Source organism: Amblyraja radiata, chromosome 4 (assembly GCF_010909765.2).
Source record: "Amblyraja radiata isolate CabotCenter1 chromosome 4, sAmbRad1.1.pri, whole genome shotgun sequence".
Taxonomy (NCBI): domain Eukaryota; kingdom Metazoa; phylum Chordata; class Chondrichthyes; order Rajiformes; family Rajidae; genus Amblyraja; species Amblyraja radiata.
This window is the reverse complement of record NC_045959.1, coordinates 12,056,130-12,077,005: the sequence shown is the minus strand read 5'-3', so window position 1 is coordinate 12,077,005 and position 20,876 is coordinate 12,056,130. Positions and strand designations below refer to the sequence as shown.

At 43.0% G+C, this 20,876-nt stretch overlaps 1 protein-coding gene across 1 annotated transcript in view; it reads left to right on the top strand.

The window, feature by feature from the left end:
- Nucleotides 1-1,018: 1,018 nt before the first annotated feature.
- klf10 (Kruppel like factor 10) overlaps nucleotides 1,019-20,876 on the top strand; it is a 40,057-nt gene continuing 20,199 nt past the window's right edge. Inside the window, exon 1 of the mRNA XM_033018977.1 lies at nucleotides 1,019-1,554. Within this exon, the coding sequence (XP_032874868.1) occupies nucleotides 1,540-1,554 (15 nt within the window). The 5' untranslated portion in view covers nucleotides 1,019-1,539. The remainder of the gene's footprint in view (nucleotides 1,555-20,876) is intronic.

Below are 20,876 nucleotides of genomic sequence, written 5' to 3'. Positions count from 1 at the left end.
ACTGAGAGGGCAGCTTTTTCACTCAGAAGATGGTGGGATTATGTAAGAGCTGCCAGTTGAGGCAAATACTATGTGTTCAAGAAGGAACTGCAGATGCTGGAAGATCGAAGGTATACAAAAATGCTGGAGAAACTCAGCGGGTGCAGCAGCATCTATGGAGCGAAGGAAATAGGCGACGTTTCGGGCCGAAACCCTTCTTCAGACTGATGGGGGGTGGGGGGGAGAAGGAAGGAAAAAGGGAGGAGGAGGAGCCCGAGGGCGGGGGGATGGGAGGAGACAGCTCGCGGGTTAAGGAAGGGGAGGAGACAGCAAGGGCTAGCAAAACTGGGAGAATTAAACGTTCATGCCATCCGGACGCAAGCAATCCAGGCGGAATATGAGGTGCTGTTCCTCCAATTTCCGGTGTTGCTCAGTCTGGCAATGGAGGAGACCCAGGACAGAGAGGTCGGATTGGGAATGGGAGGGGGAGTTGAAGTGCTGAGCCACCGGGAGTTCAGGTAGCAAATACTATGATAGCATTTAAAAAAAAAAACATTTAGAAACATAGATAGGAAGAATTTAGAAGGATATGGGTCAAATACAAGCAAGTGGGACTGGCTTATTTGATACATCTTGGTCGGCATGGACAAGTTGGGCTGAAGGGTCTGTTTCCATGCTAAATGGTGCTATGATTCAAAGTTAGTTTAGGTGGCAGTTAAAGTCAGGATAAGCTTCTTTGTCTGAGTAATACATTGCTCATTGAAAGGTTGTAGGACATGCCCACCAGGGAGACTGCAAACTACACACAGGCAGTACTGGTGGTTAGGATCAAACCTGGGGTTCTGGAGCCATAAGACAGCAGCTCTACTGGAAGCACCATGCATTACGTTTGAAAGGAACAAAAGAAATGCAAGGTACACAAAAAAGCTGGAGAAACTCAGCGGGTGCAGCAGCATCTATCGAGCGAAGGAAAAAGGCAACGTTTCGGGCCGAAACCCTTCTTCAGACGTGCAAGTCTGCCTTTGACATGCAAGTCTGCCTTTGATCAATAATGACATATAACTGAAATGCCACCTTATTTACACATTGCAGTGCAAATGGAAATTTGCTGGCTGACGTGCCTTCACAAACAGTCCTAGGTGATTCCCAATTCCAAACGGTACTAAAAATTTTAAAAAAAAATTAAACAACCAATATGGTGGCAGAGAAGTGGTCAGTTCCAATGAACACAGAATGAAAAGGTAAGTTTCTAAAGTTGAAGATGTGTCCTAGCACAATATAAGATGCTGTTCCTCGAGCAAGCATTGGATTTCAATCCTGAAGGCAGAAGGAAAGGTCAGAAGGGGTGTGGGATGGTGAATTAAATGGCGAAGCTCAGGGTTTCCCTGATGAACAGAGTACAGGTGCTCCACAAACTGGTTACCCAATCTGTTTATTTCTCAGATATAGAGGAGACCTAATTTTGAGCATCGAGCACTGTACACTAGATTGGAAGAAGTGCAAGTGAATCAGTGTTTCACCTGGATCATCCTTTGCACTGTGGGAAGAGAAGAGTCAGAGATGGACTATGTAAAGGTGAGAACTTGTGGAAATTGTCAGTCTAGGGAACAGAGAGCAGCACATCCACTAGGGGTGCAGATTGTCCATTCAGCTCATTGAATAGAGTGAGGTATCCACAGCCAGCGAGATAAACAGCCAGACCAAGTTAATGTCCCAAGATAACCACACAGATACCAGTTGATTGTGGCTGTAACACTATTCTGCTCTCTGATTATTTTTTTCTTTCACTGCTCGTTATACTTGTGTATCTTTTTTCGTACTCATGTCTAGTATGATTTGACTGGACAGCATGAAAGTCAAAAATGTCACTGTCTTGTGACAATAATGAATCAATACCAATACCAAAGGGACTGTACATACAGCAGAGGGGTTAGATACCCACACACAGAGACAGACTGCAGAGACCACAACACAAACACTGTGGATAGAGAGCAGTATAGGCAGCTGGGGGACAGAGTACATTTATTAAGGGACACAGTATTAAATGCATGCAGAAGTATATAAGGCAGCATATGCAGCCAGTGAGTAGAGAGCAATTTATTGAGTCGGGGAGTTAATGAGTAGTGCACAAAATACACACCTAGGTGAATAGATAACAATGTATTCATCCAGGGCGACAGAGAGCAGTTTATACATTTAAGGAGGCAGGCTTATACACCAGGGTATAGAGCGAAGTACTTTCAGGTGAGAGGTTTGAGATTAGTGTATAACAAATTCCAATAGATGATCTGCATTTCAAAGTTTTGAAAGAAGTGGCTATTGGATGACTAACGGGTAATGGTGAGTCAGGGTACATGAGGGAGATTTAAATTCTGATTGAATGGTGCCAGAAGAGTAATCTTGCTCTGAACATCTGCAAGATCAAGGAATTGACAGTTACCTTTAGAAGAGGACAGCTGAGGATCCACAAACTTGTCTTTGTCGATGGGTTAGTGTGGGCGAGAGACCAACTTCAAGTTCCTAGGCATGCACATCTCTGAATACCTGTCCTGGGCCCAGCACATTAATGTAATCACAAATGCCCATCAACGCCTCTATGTTCTTAAAATATTGAGGAGATTTAGTATGTCGACAAATACTCTCTTGAATGTCCACAGGTGTATGGTAGAGAGCATACTGACCAGTTGCATCAAGATCTAGTTCAGCAACTCGAATATCCAGGAATGAAGATGACAGAGAATGGTAGACACTGCCGAGTCCATCACAGGTACTAACGTCCCCACAATCAAAGGAATCTATCAAACATGCTGCCTCAAAAAGGCAACCAATATCATCAAGGACTCGCACCACTCTGGCCGTGCTCTCATTTCATATTAGGAAGAAAGCATAGGAGTCTGAAAGCCGTGATCACCTGGTCAAGAATAGCTTCTTCCCAGCAATCATCAGGTTCAATCACACAATACTAACTTCAACTATGAACTTCTTTAGACTTTACTTGCACTAACGACTGCAGGTTTTTTTGCACAATTATTGTTTAGTATATTTTTAGTTTAGAGATATAGCAAGGAAGGCCCTTTGGCCTACCAAGTCCGCACCAACCAGTGATACCCGCACATTTACACTATCCTACACACACTAGGGACAATTTACACTTATACCAACCCAATTAACCTACAATTTTGTACTTTGGAGTGGGAGAAAACCCACGCAGTTACGGGGAGAGTGTAAAACTCCATACAGACAGCACCCGTAGTCGCGATCGTACCAGGGTCTCTGGCGCTGTAAGACGACAACTCTACCGCAGCACCACCGTGGTTGTTAATTTATTGGGGTTTTTTGTTTATTATATTTAATCTGTGTGTATTGCCTTTGCCTGTTACTCCGCTGCGAATAATAATTGCATTGTTCCGTTGTTGGTGTATATGACGACATGACTGTAGGGGTGACCTGTATAGTGGGGAGGGATGGACAAATTGGGAGTATAAAGATGAAGGGGAAGTGAGTACAGGAAAAATTACAAAGACTCCCAAATTAATGGGAAGGAAAGTTCGAGAAGGGATAAGAGAGTAAGGTCAGGGCCAATTGCGAGCGGTGTGAGAGGGGAGGTGAAAACTGAGGACAAAGTGTTGTATATGAATGCGCGGAGTATAAGAAATAAAGTGGACGAGCTTGAGGCTCAGTTAGAAATTGGCAAGTATGATGTTGTGGGAATTACAGAGACATGGCTGCAAGAGGGCCAGGGCTGAGAGCTGAATATTCAAGGCTATACCTTTAATAGAAAAGACAGACAGGTGAGCAGAGGGGGTGGGGTAGCTCTGTTGGTGAGGAATGAAAATCAGTCCCTTGCAAGGGGTGACATTGAAACTGGAGATGTGGAGTCAGTATGAATTGAATTAAGGAATTGTACGGGTAAAAAGACCCTAATGGGATGTACAGGCCCTCAAACAGTGGCCTAGATATGGGGTGCAAGTTGAATCAGGAGTTAAAATTGGCATGTAGTGAAGGTAATGCTACGGTTGTTATGGGTGATTTCAACATGCAGGTAGACTGGGAAAATCAGGTTGTTACTGGACCCCAAGAAAGGGAGTTTGTGGAGTGCCTCCGTGATGGATTCTTCGAGCAGCTTGTATTGGAGCCTACCAGGGAGAAGGCAATTCTGGATTTAGTGTTATGTAATGATGCGGAATTGATAAAGGAACTTGAGGTTAAGGAGCCATTAGGAGGTAGTGACCATAATATGGTCAGTTTTAATCTACAATTGGAGAGGGAGAAGGGTAAATCGGAGGTGTCAGTGTTACAGTTGAACAAAGGGGACTATGGAGCAATGAGGGAGGAGCTGGCCAAAGTTGACTGGAAAGATACCCTAGCAGGGATGACAGTGGAACAACAATGGCAGGTATTTCAGTGAATAATACAGAAGGTGCAGGATCAGTTCATTCCAAAGAGGAAGAAAGATTCCAAGGGGAGTAAGGGGCGACCGTGGCTGACAACGGATGTCAGGGACAGTATAAAAATTAAAGAGAAGAAGTACAACGTAGCAAAGATGAGCGGGAAGCAAGAGGATTGTGTAATGTTTAAAGAGCAACAGAAGATAACTAAAAAGGCAATACAAGGAGAAAAGATTTGGAACGAAAGTAAGCTAGCCAGGAATATAAAGGAGGATAGTAAACGCTTCTTTAGGTATGTGAAGAGGACAAAAATAGTTAAGACCAAAGTTGAACACTTGAAGACTGAAAAAGGTGAATTTAATATGGGGAACGAAGAATTGGCAGATGAGTTGAACAGGTACTTTGGATCCGTCTTCGCTAAGGAGGACACAAACAATCTTCCTGATGTACTAGTGGCCAGAGGATATGGGGTGACAGAGGAACTGAAGGAAATCCACATTAGGCGGGAAATGGTGCTGGCTAGACTGATGGGACTGAAGGCTGATAAATCATGAGGGCCTGATGATTCTGCATCTCAAGGTACTTAAGGAAGTGGCTCTAGAAATCGTGGATGCATTTGCGATAATTTTCCAAAGTTCTATCGATTCAGGATCAGTTCCTGTGGATTGGAGGGTAGCTAATGTTATCCCACTTTTTAGGAAAGGTGGGAGAGATAAAACGGAATTATAGACCAGTTAGCCTGACATCGGTGGTGGGGAAGATGCTGGAGTCAATCATAAAAGATGAAATAGCCACACATTTGGATAGCAGTAACAGGATCGGTCCGAGTCAGCATGGATTTACGAAAGAGAAATCATGCTTGACTAATCTTCTGGAATTTTTTGAGGATGTAACTAGGCAAATGGACAAGGGAGAGCCAGTGAATGTTGTGTGCCTGGACTTTCAGAAAGCATTTGGTAAGGTCCCACATTGGAGATTAGTGGGCAAAATTAGGGCACATGGTATTGGGGGCAGAGTGCTGACATGGATAGAAAATTGGTTGGCCGACAGGAAACAGAGTAGGGATTAACGGGTCCCTTTCAGAATAGCAGGCAGTGACTAATGAGGTACCACAAGGCTCGGTGCTGGGACCGGAGCTATTTACAATATACATCAATGATTTAGATGAAGGGATTCAAAACAATGTTAGCAAATTTGCAGATGACTCAGAACTGCTGTGAATTTGGAAGCAACAGCAGAAGAAGATAAGCAAGAGAAAACACTGATTGTCTCTAGCCCAAGTGGGAGGAGTTAGAAGTGAGTCAGAGGGGGGGGGGGGAAACAGTTGAAAACTGAGGAATTTGGTTTGTAAATTGGTAAATTAGGCAATTTATCAGTCAATATAAACAAGACGGCTATTAGGGAGCGGCATGCTGGAGAGAGAGACGAAAGAAGGAGATGTCAGGCAAGCTGATTCAATGTGATGCTTGCAGTATGTGGGAGGTCAAGGACACTGCTGATGCCTCTGGCTGCTACAAATGTGAGAAGTGCATCCAGGTAGAGCTCCTGAAGGACCGTGTTGGGGAACTGGAGAAGCAAGTGGATGACCTCAGGTTCGTCCGAGAAACGGAGTCGCTCCTCGACAAGTCCTACAGTAAGATTGTTACACCTAAGGTACTGGAAGAGAGAAGGTGGGAGACGGTGAGAAAGGGAGGGAAGCATGGAATGCAAACGTCCCCGGGTGTTGTACCTCTTGTGAACATGTTCACCCACTTAGAAGCTGTCGGGACTGAAGACGTTTTTACACTGAGCGGCGGACTGGCTTGCGATGCAAATAGGGCTGTTGAGCCAAAACCAAATAGACCAAAGTCAGGCAACGCCATTGTAGTGGGAGACTCCATTGTGAGAGGTACGGACAGGGGTTTCTGCAGCAACAGACGGGATTCGAGGATGGTGTGCTGCCTTCCTGGTGCCAGGATCCAGGATGTCACGGACAGAGTGCAGTAAATCCTCAAGGGCGAAGGTGAACAGCCGGAAGTGGTAGTGCATGTCGGCACAAACGATATCGGAAAGAAGGGGATGAATATTCTGCAGTGTGACTTTAGAGAGCTCGGAAAAATGCTGAAAAGCAGGACCTCCAGGGTTGTTATCTCCGGTTTGCTTCCAGTTCCTCGTGCTGGCGAGAGCAGGAACAATGAGATACGGGACCTGAATGGTGGCTGAGGAACTGGTGCACGGGGCAGGGATTTAGATTCTTAGATCACTGGGATCTGTTTTGGAGTAAGGGGGAACTGTACAAAAGGGACGGATTGCATCTTAACAGGTGAGGGACCAACATTCTGGCAGGCAGGTTTGCCACTGCTACACGGGTGGTTTTAAACTGAATAAGTGGGGTGGGGTGTTAAATGGGATAGTTGAGGATGGAGTTAAAGGGAAAGGGTTTCTTAAATGTGTGAGCAGAGAAACAGAGGGGTGTAAAATGAGAGTAGAAGCAATAGGTGGCAAGGTGAAAAGTAAAAGTGGCAGACAGACAAATCCAGGGTAAAAATCAAAAAGGGCCACTTTTCAACGTAATTGTATAAGGGGTAAGAGTGTTGTAAAAACAAGCCTGAAGGCTTTGTGTCTCAATGCAAGGAGCATTCGTAATAAGATGGATGAGTTGAATGTGCAGATAGCTATTAATGACTATGATATAGTTGGGATCACGGAGACATGGCTCCAGGGTGACCAAGGCTGGGAGCTGAACATCCAGGGATATTCAATATTCAGGAGGGATAGACAGAAAGGAAAAGGAGGTGGGGTAGCATTGCTGGTTAGAGAGCAGATTAACGCAATAGAAAGGAAGGACATTAGCTTGGAGGATGTGGAATCGATATGGGTAGAGCTGCGAAACACTAAGGGGCAGATAAAGCTAGTGGGAGTTGTGTACAGGCCACCTAACTAGTAGTGGAGTTGGGGATGGCATCAAACAGGAAATTAGAAATGCGTGCAACAAAGGTAAAACAGTTATAATGGGTGACTTCAATCTACATATAGATTGGGTGAATCAAATTGGCAAGGGTGCTGAGGAAGAGGATTTCTTGGAATGTATGCGGGATAGTTTTATAAACCAACATGTAGAGGAACCAACGAGAGAGCAGGCTATTCTAGACTGGGTATTGAGTAATGAGGAAGGGTTAGTTAGCAGTCTTGTTGTGCGTGGCCCCTTGGGCAAGAGTGACCACAATATGGTTGAGTTCTTCATTAGGATGGAGAGTGACATTGTCAATTCAGAAACAAGGGTCCTGAACTTAAAGAAAGGTAACTTTGAGGGTATGAGACGTGAATTGGCCAAGATAGACTGGCAATTGATTCTTAATGGGTTGACGGTGGATATGCAATGGAAGGCATTTAAAGACTGCATGGATGAACTACAACAATTGTTCATCCCAGTTTGGCAAAAAAATAAATCAGGGAAGGTAGTGCATCCATGGATAACAAGGGAAATCAGGAATAGAATCAAAACAAAAGATGAAGCATACAAATTAGCCAGAAAAAGCAGCCTACCAGGGTACTGGGAGAAATTCAGAGTCCAGCAGAGGAGGACAAAGGGCTTAATTAGGAAAGAGAAAATAGATTATGAAAGAAAACTGGCAGGGAACATAAAAACTGACTGCAAAAGTTTTTATAGATATGTGAAGAGAAAAAGATTAGTTAAAACAAATGTAGGTCCCTTGCAGTCAGAAACAGGTGAATTGATCATGGGGAACAAGGACATGGCAGACCAATTGAATAACTACTTTGGTTCTGTATTCACTAAGGAAGACATAAATAATCTGCCGGAAATAGCAGGGGACCGGGGGTCAAATGAGATGGAGGAACTCAGTGAAATCCAGGTTAGCCGGGAAGTGGTGTTGGGTAAATTGAATGGATTAAAGGCCGATAAATCCCCAGGGCCAGATAGGCTGCATCCCAGAGTACTTAAGGAAGTGGCCCCAGAAATAGTGGATGCATTAGTGACAATTTTTCAAAACTCTTTAGATTCTGGAGTAGTTCCTGAGGATTGGAGAGTAGCTAATGTAACCCCACTTTTTAAAAAGGGAGTGAGAGAGAAAATGGGGAATTACATACCAGTTAGTCTAACGTCGGTAGTGGGGAAACTGCTAGAATCAGTTATTAAAGATGGGATAGCAGCACATTTGGAAAGTGGTGAATTCATTGGACAAAGTCAGCATGGATTTATGAAAGGTAAATCATGTCTGACGAATCTTATAGAATTTTTCGAGGATGTAACTAGTAGAGTGGATAAGGGAGAACCAGTGGATGTGTTATATCTGGACTTTCAGAAGGCTTTCGACAAGGTCCCACATAAGAGATTAGTATATAAACTTAAAGCACACGGTATTGGGGGTTCAGTATTGATATGGATAGAGAACTGGCTGGCAGACAGGAAGCAAAGAGTAGGAGTAAACGGGTCCTTTTCACAATGGCAGGCAGTGACTAGTGGGGTACCGCAAGGCTCAGTGCTGGGACCCCAGCTATTTACGATATATATTAATGATTTGGACGAGGGAATTGAATGCAACATCTCCAAGTTTGCGGATGACACGAAGCTGGGGGGCAGTGTTAGCTGTGAGGAGGATGCTAGGAGGCTGCAAGGTGACTTGGATAGGCTGGGTGAGTGGGCAAATGCATGGCAGATGCAGTATAATTTGGATAAATGTGAGGTTATCCACTTTGGTGGCAAAAACAGGAAAGTAGACTATTATCTGAATGGTGGCCGATTAGGAAAAGGGGAGATGCAACGAGACCTGGGTGTCATGGTACACCAGTCATTGAAAGTAGGCATGCAGGTGCAGCAGGCAGTGAAGAAAGCGAATGGTATGTTAGCATTCATAGCAAAAGGATTTGAGTATAGGAGCAGGGAGGTTCTACTGCAGTTGTACAGGGTCTTGGTGAGACCACACCTGGAGTATTGCGTACAGTTTTGGTCTCCTAATCTGAGGAAAGACATTCTTGCCATAGAGGGAGTACAGAGAAGGTTCACCAGACTGATTCCTGGGATGTCAGGACTTTCATATGAAGACAGACTGGATAGACTCGGTTTGTACTCGCTAGAATTTAGAAGATTGAGGGGGGATCTTATAGAAACTTACAAAATTCTTAAGGGGTTGGACAGGCTAGATGCGGGAGGATTGTTCCCGATGTTGGGGAAGTCCAGAACAAGGGGTCACTGTTTAAGGATAAGGGGGAAATCTTTTAGGACCGAGATGAGAAAAACATTTTTCACACAGAGAGTGGTGAATCTCTGGAATTCTCTGCCACAGAAGGTAGTTGAGGCCAGTTCATTGGCTCTATTTAAGAGGGAGTTAGATCTGGCCCTTGTGGCTAAAGGGATCAGGGGGTATGGAGAGAAGGCAGGTACAGGATACTGAGTTGGATGATCAGCCATGATCATATTGAATGGCGGTGCAGGCTCGAAGGGCCGAATGGTCTACTCCTGCACCTAATTTCTATGTTTTTATGACACAAATCTGGGTGGCAGTGTGAACTGTGAGGAGGATGCTATGAGAATGCAGGGTGACTTGGACAGTTTGGGTGAATGGGCAGATGCATGGCAGATGCAGTTTAATGTGGATAAATGTGAGGTTATCCATTTTGTTAGCAAAAACAGGAAGGCAGATTATTATCTAAATGGTATCAAGTTGAGAAAAGGGGAAGTACAATGGGATCTGGGGGTCCTTGTTCATCAGTCAATGAAAGTAAGCATGCAGGTTCAGCAGGCAGTGAAGAAAGCGAATGGCATGTTGGCCTTCATAACCAGAGGAATTGTGTATAGGAGCAAAGAGATCCTTCTGCAGTTGTGCAGGGCTCTAGTGAGACCACACCTGGAGTATTGTGTGCAGTTTTGGTCCACTAATTTGAGGAAGGACGTTCTTGCTATTGAGAGAGTGCAGCGTAGGTTTACAAGGTTAATTCCCGGGATGGCGGGACTGTCATATGCTGAAAGAATGGAACGGCTGGGCTTGTATACTCTGGAATTTAGAAGGATGAGAGAGGATCTTATTGAAACATGTATGATTATAAAGGGTTTGTACACGTTAGAGGCAGGAAACATGTTCCCGATGTTGGGGGAGTCCAGAACCAGGGGCCACAGTTTAAGAAAAAGGAGTAAGCCATTTTGAACGGAGATGAGGAAACACTTTTTCACACATAGTTGTGAGTCTGTGGAATTCCCTGCCTCGGAGGGCGGTGGAGGCCGGTTCTCTGGATACTTTCAAGAGAGAGCTAGATAGGGCTCTTAAAGATAGCGGCGTCAGGCGATATGGGGAGAAGGCAGGAACGGGGTACTGATTGGGGATGATCACATTGAATGGCGGTGCTGGCTCAAAGGGCTGAATGGCCTACTCCTGCACCTATTGTCTATTGGCAATTCAGGTAGTGGATGCTCTGATTAGCATCTTCCAAAATTCTATTGATTCCTGCCATTAGAGGTAAGCACTGCTTAAGGAAGGTGGATAAGAGAAAACAGGGAACCATTAACTTGATATTGTGACATTGTTGGTGTCACCAACCGTCGGGGAGATTGTATTAAGACACTTAGAAAATAATAATGATTGAGCAGAGATGGATCCATGAAAAAAAAAATCATGTTTAATTCATCTATTAGAATTCTTTGAATCACTTCCGGTGGCGACGCGAGCAGATGGCTGCTTAATTTCGAGCTCCCGATAGCAAGTTTAAAACTAGCCTCCCTTAATTCACGAATTGCTACATAATTCACAGTTTTCTGTTTTGGAATGAGTGGGGGAGCGACAACTAGAAGTCAAAAGAAACGTGACGGACGAGAAAGAAAGAATTCACCGGAGATGGACAAAGCTCAAAAGATGACTCGGCAGAAACCGTGCGCTCAATGCTACACAATATCAGTAAGGAAATACATGACTTCAGGACTGAATATAAAGTGGACTTACATAAATTTAAAGAAGAAATCAAAGAAGACATGAAAACCGAACTAAGAGTACTGAAGCAAGAAATTTATCATAAACTTTCTGCAAACTCCAAACAAATCCACGCCCATGAAACTAGACTAAACAAAGCTGAAGCACGAATTGAAGAGGCTGAGACAATTAACATGGCTGTGAAAAATGTGCTGTTTAAATCTATGAAAAAACAGAAAGCCATGCAAGAAAAACTGACTGATTTGGAAGGACGGTCTAGACGAAATAACATTCGCATCTACGGCGTACCTGAAGAGAAAGAAGGCAAATCCATGTCTGAATTTGTGGAGCAACTTTTAAAAACTGAACTCGTAATAACAACGGACACCAACGTACGGATCCAGCGCGCGCATAGAGCTTTGGCTCGCAAACCGGAAGGGTAATTCACCACCTAGGTCTATAGTGGTAAATTTCCTGGAGTTTAATACCAAAGAAATGGTATTGAAAAAGGCCTGGGGAAAGAAGATAATGATTGACGGGCGACGTCTATCATTTGACCACGACTATGCAACGGAGGTTGTCCAGAAGCGCAAGGCATATAAGGGAATAAAGAGGGCCCTGAAGGAGAGAGGTGTCCGCTTCCAGACCCCGCTGGACAAGATGCGTATTCACTGGGACTCAGGAACATGCACATATCATAGTGCACAAGATGCAGCGCAGGAATTGAGGAGGAGAGGCTACTCCGTGGAGACACCTGATTACAGCGCTGAGGAGCTGGCGGACCCAGAGATGGAGCGTCTTCTCCAGGCTTTGACATGGCAGAGAGTTGGAAAGAGGAGCGAAGATGAGAGTGAGACAGCAAGAGAGCGACTACAGGAGTCTGAGCAAACCCCATCCAACTAGCTTTTATTGTGTCACAAATTCTTTTGGACTAAAAAATAAGTGCTATCGGATGACGTTGGACGATACTAGGATGCGTGAAATGGAGTGTTTCACCTCTAGTGAGGGGCCCTCTGGGAGGAGGCTTTCCCCTATACCTGCCAACGGGGACTCAGGGTGGAAAGGAATCACCCTTACTTGGAAGTCAACTGTTTTTTCTTTTATTTTATTTTTTTTATTTGGCACATGTTGTCCAGATGTTCAGACCGGCACAGTTTCAAGTTATCTGGAGATTTATGAATGCAAGACAGGAGTAGGTAAATTAAATGTCACGTAATACTATCAAATTGGTGTCACTCAATGTAAATGGGATGAATAGTCCAGTTAAAAGGAGCAAGGTCCTGGCTAAACTGAAAAAAGAAAAGGCCCAAGGTACTATTTTTACAAGAAACCCACCTGCCTCAACAAGAACATGAGAAACTAAAACGCTTTGGCTTTAGAAATGCATTTTATAGTTCCTATAAAACTAGCCAAAAGAGGGGAGTGGCTATCCTTATTACAAATGCAGTCCAATTTGAATGCCATAAAGAAGTCAGGGACAAAGAGGGAAGGTATGTATTAGTTAAAGGAAAGTTGGAAAACAAAGTTGTGACACTGATCAATGTATATGCCCCCCCAGAGAGTACCAAATGTTTTTTCAAAACTCTGTTTGACATTATTGCTTTAGAGAATGAAGGTATTTTGATATGTGGAGGGGACTTCAATGTGGTCATTAATCATAATTTGGATACAACAAGCCTAAAAAAACCCAAGATGCATCTGACCAAGTTTATTAACACATCAGTACAGGAAATGGGCCTAATTGATGTTTGGAGAGAACTTCACCCTTTAGAAAGGGACTACACACACTATTCAGTACCTCACTCAGTCTACTCCAGGATTGACTACTTTTTAATGAATACGGGTGAAAGTCACAGGATCACAGAGTGTAAAATCGGGGTGGCAGATGTATCAAACAAGAGGACATGACTTCAGAATTAAGGGACAGAAGTTTAGGGGTAACATGAGGGGGAACTTCTTTACTCAGAGAGTGGTAGCGGTGTGGAATGAGCTTCCAGTGGAAGTGGTGGAGGCAGGTTCGTTGGTATAATTTAAAAATAAATTGGATAGGCATATGGATGAGAAGGGAATGGAGGGTTATGGTATGAGTGCAGGCAGGTGGGACTAGGGGAAAATAGTTGTTTGGCATGGACTTGTAGGGCCGAGATGGCCTGTTTCCGTGCTGTAATTGTTATAGTTATTATATGGTTATCTGATCACAGTGCGATCAGCTTGACAGTACACCTGAATAGTAGACAAAGAAATACTGTTTGGAGGCTCAATGTGGGTATTTTGAATAATAAGGCAAATGTGGAACAAATAAGGGAAGAGATAAAAAGGTACATAGAAGAAAATGATAACGGGGATGTGGATCCTGTAATACTGTGGGATGCTATGAAGGCAGTTATACGTGGAAAGCTGATCGCCCTGACATCATCACAAAAAAAGGCCCGGCTAGCTACGTATGAACATAAAGTAGAAAAACTGAAAGAATTGGAGAAAAAACATAAAAACATACAGGATCAGTTGGTACTAAAACAGATTAAGGAAAATAGGGGGGAGATAGATGAGATCCTCAGGGGAGATATGGAAAAAAGGGCAAGATTCGTAAAGTAGACCTATTATGAAGCAGGTCCAAAAGCAACTAGACCCCTGGCCAGACGCCTGCGTAAACAGCAGGCCTCTAATACAATTCATAAAATAAGAGATCCTAAAACCAATCAATTATCACATGAGCCAGATGAGATAGAAAGAATATTTGAAGAATACTATAAGAAACTCTATTCTAAACCACCATCAGCTGACGAAAGGACAATGAGAAGTTTTCTTAACTCACTTGATCTGCCATCAATTGGTGAGATACAAAATAATACCATTACGTCACAATTTACGGTTAATGAGCTGGAAGCTGCAATCAGTAGACTCAAGGCTAGTAAATCAGCAGGCAGCGATGGGTTTCCACCAGAATGGTACAAAGCCTTTAAGAAAGAGCTAACACCTCTGCTCCCGTCTTGCTTTAACTGGACCCTTAAAGAGGGCAGGGCTCCTCCATCATGGAAGGAAGCAATTATTACCATTTTACCCAAGGAAGGCAAAGACAAAGAGCAATGTAAAAATTTCAGGCCAATCTCAATTTTAAATGTAGACTACAAACTATTTACCTCAATCATTTGCAAAAGACTCGAGACTTTTGTACCAGATCTGATTAATGAAGACCAAACTGGATTTATTCGGGGGCGTCAAACACAGGATAATATTAGAAGAACCCTCCACATTGTGGATAATGCTCAAAAAAAGGATACAAATATGGTCCTGGTCAGTTTAGATGCAGAAAAAGCCTTTGATAGTGTTAGTTGGGTATTCGTATATGAAGTACTGAGGAGATTTGGTTTCAATGAAGATGCAATTCGGTGCATTAAAACAATATATCAGGAGCCTACAGCTAGGATTAAGGTAAATGGAAACATATCAAAAAGGATCCAGTTAGAGAGGGGCACAAGGCAAGGATGCTGTCTTTCTCCTACTCTCTTCGTTTTGTATATCGAACCCTTAGCACAAGCAATAAGGCAGAGAGAAGACCTGCAGGGGGTCAAAATAGGGGGGAAAGAACATATAATTGGTCTTTTCGCTGATGATATCATTATTTTTCTTGAACGACCAGATATATGTCTCCCAAATCTAATGAACCTATTTGAAACATATGGATACTACTCAGGGTATAAATTGAATATAACAAAAACACAAATTCTTTCATTCAATTATTCTCCATCCCAACAAATCAGAGATGCATATAATCTGAAATGGAACTCTAAAACGATGCAGTATCTTGGTGTAACTATAACCAAAACACTTTCCAACTTGTTTGAAACTAATTATAACAAAATTGAAGAAAACATCAAAAAGGATGTTGAGAGGTGGTCGACCCTTCCTCTAGACTTCAGTGCCAGAATACAAACGGTAAAAATAAATATCCTACCTAAACTACTATATTTATTCCAATCTCTCCCAATTAATGTCCCCCGAGATAAATTCATAGCCTGGGATAAAATGATCTCTAGATTCATTTGGAATAGCAAAAAAACAAGAATAAAATTAACAACACTTCAACTGCCGAAAAGCAAGGGTGGAATGGCTTTACCAAATCTGAAGAAATACTTTTATGCAGCTCAACTCAGACCTCTGGCTTGTTGGTGTAGACCTGATTATGAATCTCGATGGAAAGGGAGATACAGGGTTACCAGACCCAGATTTTGGTGGGAGACAAATATCTGAGAGGGGCTTTGAGACATGCTATGGATCCTATAGTAGCATTTACGTTAGAAATATGGAATGTTATAGTGGAAAAATACAAATTATAAAAAGGGGTTCACGCATTGAAGTGGTTCGCATATGACTCAAAGTTTAAGCCAGGGTTGTATGATTCAAAATTCAAAGAATGGGCACAAAAAGGCATAACGGCAATGTATACAGTTTCAGAAAATGGCGAGTTTATGAGCTTCCAAGATTTAAAGTCAAAGTATGGTCTCGAAAACAAAGATTTTTTTAGATACTTGCAATTAAGAGACTAATTTATAAAAGAGATAAGGCCAGAACTAGATGAAACTTCGAATAATGTGATCAAGGTGATTGTGGATGCATACAAACAGAAGGGGTTTCGGGTCATCTCTGCTTTCTACCAAGCTCTGGTGGAAAGCGGGGGAGAATCAATGCTCTACATAAAAACAAAATGGGAAGCCGAATTAAAGATTCAAATAACAGAAGAAGAATGGTATCAAATGTGTGAAACACAATGTTCATCCACAAGCTCACTAGTATGGAGAGAATTTTGCTGGAAGAATCTATCTCGCTTTTTTATAACACCCAAAATAAAAAGCAGACAACTTGCTGTCCAACAACACTGTTGGAGGCTGTGTGGGAGTACGGAGGCAGACCACTCGCATATTTTCTGGAACTGTGTAAAGATAAGGCCATACTGGGAAAATGTTAATGCAGCTGTAAATAATATCTTGGGTTATAAAATCCCATATACCTGCCCTGTGATGTATCTGGGGCGTATTAAAAATAGTGTAAAAATAGAAGATACATATTTGATTAAAGTTTTGCTTGCAGCAAGTAAGAAGGCTATTACCAGGCAGTGGCTTAATGAAAAAAGTCCAAAACAGGAACAGTGGTTAGAAATTGTGCGAGACATCTTTAATATGGAGAAATTGACATATTCCTTGAGAGTCGAGGAGAATTCATTTGAGAAGATCTGGGAAAAATGGACTCTTTATTTGAGCCATGACACCAATTAGATAAATGCCGAGCTAGATATGGGAAGATTGCGTTATATAGAACTAGATGATATGTTTGTATGAATGTTGAATTATCTCCAGATAACTAATCAATGTAATGGTTTTTCTTTTTTTAATTTGGTACTTAATTTAATTATTTTTAATTACGGTCTTATTCCAGTTTTTAAATTTCCCCTATCTGCATATTTTTTTATTTTGATTGCTGTTTTTCTTACTTTGTTTTATTGATGGTGATGGTGTTGCACTGTTTTGAAAATATCTCTTAAAAATCAATTAAAATTTAAGTGAAAAAAAAACGAATTCTTTGAATTGATAAAGACATATGAAACAGGATTAGAATTCCTCTGCTCAATGCCATTGTTTATGTTTAATATTTTCAACATAAAAGACCATAAATTATAATTTGTACGTTCCCGACCACTGTCATGGGTCAGCAGTTCTGTTTTTCTCTTCCTCTTTTCTTAAATAGTGGGGGCCACATTTGCTTCTCTCCAAATCATGGGAACTTTTATGAATACTTTAAAAAGTGAAGCCAAGTATGAGCCCTTTACAAGCAGAGACCAGAGACAAAAGCTTGGAAGATGATAACTGGTGTATCTACCATCTCTTTCAAAACTCTGGGATGTACTGGAGATCACCAGATCCTGGAGATTATTAGCCCACAAGTTCACAGAATCTCTCGTTCTATTTTTTTACCATTACTTGGTTCCTTCAGTCCTCATACTCGCTAGATTCATGACTCTCTGACATGTCCAGCAGGTTTTGTGTGTATCCTTACATAAAGACAGATGCAAATTAACAGCTTAGTTCCTCTGACATTTTCTTATCTCAAGTCAAGTCAAGTTTATTTTATTTGTCACATACGCATACGAGATGTGTAGTGAAATGAAAATTGGCAATGCTTGCGGATTGTGCAAATAGACTACAAAACAGAATGGAATTACATATTTGTGGGAGTGAAAAAAAAAGAAGAAACAGCAATTTAAAAAGACACACAACAGTAAATTGGTACAGTAAGTTAGTCCCTGGTGTGATAGGAGTTTACAGTCCTAATGGCCTCTGGGAAGAAACTCCTTCTTATCCTCTCTGTTTTCACAGCATGGCAACGGAGGCGTTTGCCTGACCGTAGCAGCTGGAACAGTCCGTTGCTGGGGTGGAAGGGGTCTCCCATGATCTTGTTGGCTCTGGAGTTGCACCTTCTGATGTATAGTTCCTGCAGGGGGGTGAGTGTAGTTCACATAGTGTGTTCGGCCGAACGCACTACTCACTGCAGAGCCTTCTTGTCCTGGGCAGAGCAGTTCCCAAACCAAATTGTGATGTTTCCAGACAAGATGCTTTCCACAGCCGCTGAGTAGAAGCACTGGAGGATCCTCAGAGACTCTCTGAATTTACTCAATTGCCTGAGGTGGTAAAGGTGCTGCCTTGCCTTACTCACGAGTGCTGCGGCGTGTGACGTCCATGTCAGATCCTCTGAGATGTGGACTCCCAGGTATTTAAAACAGCTCACCCTATCCACAGTATCCCAATTTATTTTCAATGGTGTGTACGTCCTCGGATGTTGTGCCCTCCTAAAGTCCACGATCAGCTCCTTAGTTTTTTTGATGTTCAAGAGGAGGCTGTTGTTCTGACACAAGAGTGCCAGATCAGCCACCTCCTCCCGGTAGGCCTTCTCATCGTTATCGGAAACCAGGCCCACCACCACAGTGTCATCAGCAAACTTGATTATAGAGTTGGAGCTGAACCTGGCCACAGTCATGTGTATACAGGGAATACAGTAGGGGGCTGAGGACGCAACCCTGGGGGGATCCTGGCTCAGGGTGAGGGACTTCGATGTATTTACTCCCATCTTGGCTAACTGGGGCCTGGCGGTGAGAAAGTCCAGGACCCAGGCACACGGGGGTGTTGAGCCCCAATTGCAGCAGCTTCTCAGCAAGTCTGGTGGGACTATAGTGTTGAAGGCTGAACTGTAGTCAATGAACAGCATTCTCACGTAGCCCCCCTTCTGGCTGTCAAGGTGGTAGAGAGCAGTGTGCAGAACCTGGGAGACTGCATCATCCGTGGATCTGTTCGGTCGGTATGCGAATTGTAGCGGGTCCATGTTGCGAGGGAGGAAGGCGCAGATGTATTTCTTAACCAGCCTCTCAAAGCATTTCATGACTACCAAGGTGAGGGCCACCGGACAGCAGTCATTCAGACAGGCTGGGGAGGCATTTTTTGGTACAGGTACAATGATGGATCTTTTGAAGCAGGCAGGGACCACGGACTTAGCCAGGGAGAGGTTGAATATTGTAGTGAGCACCGGAGCTAGCTGCGTAGCACAGGACTTGAGTTCCCCCCCCCCCCCCCCCGAGATGCCACCTGGGCCTACAGCTTTCCTCGTGTTCACACGTGTCAGAGCCCTCCTCACGTTGAGCTCGGACAACGTGAATGTGTACACATCCCCAGCGATGGACCTCCCTCCAGCTTTGTTAGCCAGCACGCTGGCGGTGTTGTCATTAGCCAGCAAGCCTGGGGTGATGTTGCCCATCTCGAAACAAGCGTAGAAAGAGTTCAGGTCATCAGCTAGGGAGGTGCCGGCACTTCCGCTTGAGAGGGGGCTGCTCCGGTAGTTGGTTACAGTCCGTATCTCCATTGTAAATTCTTTGTTCTTTGCTTGTAAGGATCAAAATTGGCTTCACTTTTTAAATACTGATAAAAGTTCCTGTACTCTTCTCTTATATTTCTTACCTGTGTAGCTTCATATTCTTTCTTTCTTCATATTCAACATTTGTTGAATTCCAGAATGTTCCCAATGTCAGTCCCCTTCTAATTCTGGCAACTCAACAAGACTTCTTTTAATTTAACACTATCCTTAATTTATCTAATCAGCTGCTGAGTAATCATTTTCCTTTTGTGATTTTCTGCCTAAAAGGAAGAAATATTTGTTTGCAACTCGTGCACTATTTCTTTAAATGCTAACCTTTGCCCATCCATTGTCACATGTACTCTCCCAATCAAAGACAGTTAAATCTCCCAACATACCTTAATAGAAGGAAAACCTGAGAGACCATGTATTTGTTTTCACCAGTGGAATGGCGGTAACGAGAGTCAACATCTTTAAGTTCCTGGAGTGCACATCTCGGATGATTTGTCCTGGGCCCAGCAGGTTGATGCAATCACAAAGAAAACTTCTACTTCCTTAGAAGAATTGGAAATTCAGCATGTCACCGAATACTGTATCGAATTTCTGCAGTTATAGTGGAGGGTGTACTGACTGGTTGCATCACGGCATGGTTTGGTCATTCGAAAGCCCAAGAACGAAGGGGGCTGCAGAAAGTGGTGGCAATTGTCCTCCATAACAGGTATTGACCTCCCCACCATTGAAGGGATCGACAGGAAGTATTGCATCAAGAAAACAGCTAACATCATCAGACCCCCACCACCCTGGCCATGCTCTCTTCTCACAGCTACCATTGGGAAGATGATACCGAAGACTGAGAACTGTGACCTCCAGGTTCAAGAACAGTTTCTTTGCATCAATCATTGGGTCCTCGAAACACCTTTCACAATCCTAACTACAGCCTACTTCAGTACCAAACTAGTATGGACTTTGTATAAGGTTGCACTATGTATTTAATCTTTTAAACTATTATTGTTTGGTTACCTCGTATAACTGATGTTATTACATTACTGTTTATGTATATTTATTTGTCATGTTGTGGCTTCAATGTGCCTTTAAAGTCAAGTCAAGTTTATTCGTCACATACACATACGAGATGTGCAGTGAAATGAAAAGTGGCAATGATCGCGGATTTTGTGCAAAAAGACAAACAACCAAACAAACTATAAACACACACATATTCTTTTACATATAAAGCTACAGGAAGTACGAGTTTCATTGTTCTGATTGGATGCATATGACGATTAAACACTCTGGCATCTTTTATCTCCGTTTGCTACTTTAAAGGCCCTAATTGTACATTGTTCAAATCCAAAGGTAAAATAGTACACTTTATGGTCACACTCCCTAAAGGTCCCTTGACAATAACATTATTAGTCAGCACCTCTTCTTCAGAAGCATAATTGCACATCATTTTCTGATTCCTGCAAAGCCATCCATCAAATCGGAAATAGGAAAATGTCATAAAATAGGAAAGGTTTAGAGGGATATGGACCAAGCGTGGGCACATGGGACTAGCTTGGATGGGGCATCTTGGTCAGGATGGGTGGGTTGGGCCATAAGACCTGTTTCGATTTTTTTAAAGTCTGGCCAGTAATGGGGCAAGAGAGATCCTGTAGCTGGGAACCGGATAGGCCTGGAACCTGGTGCAGTGGATGGCAACTGACAAGCAAGGGTC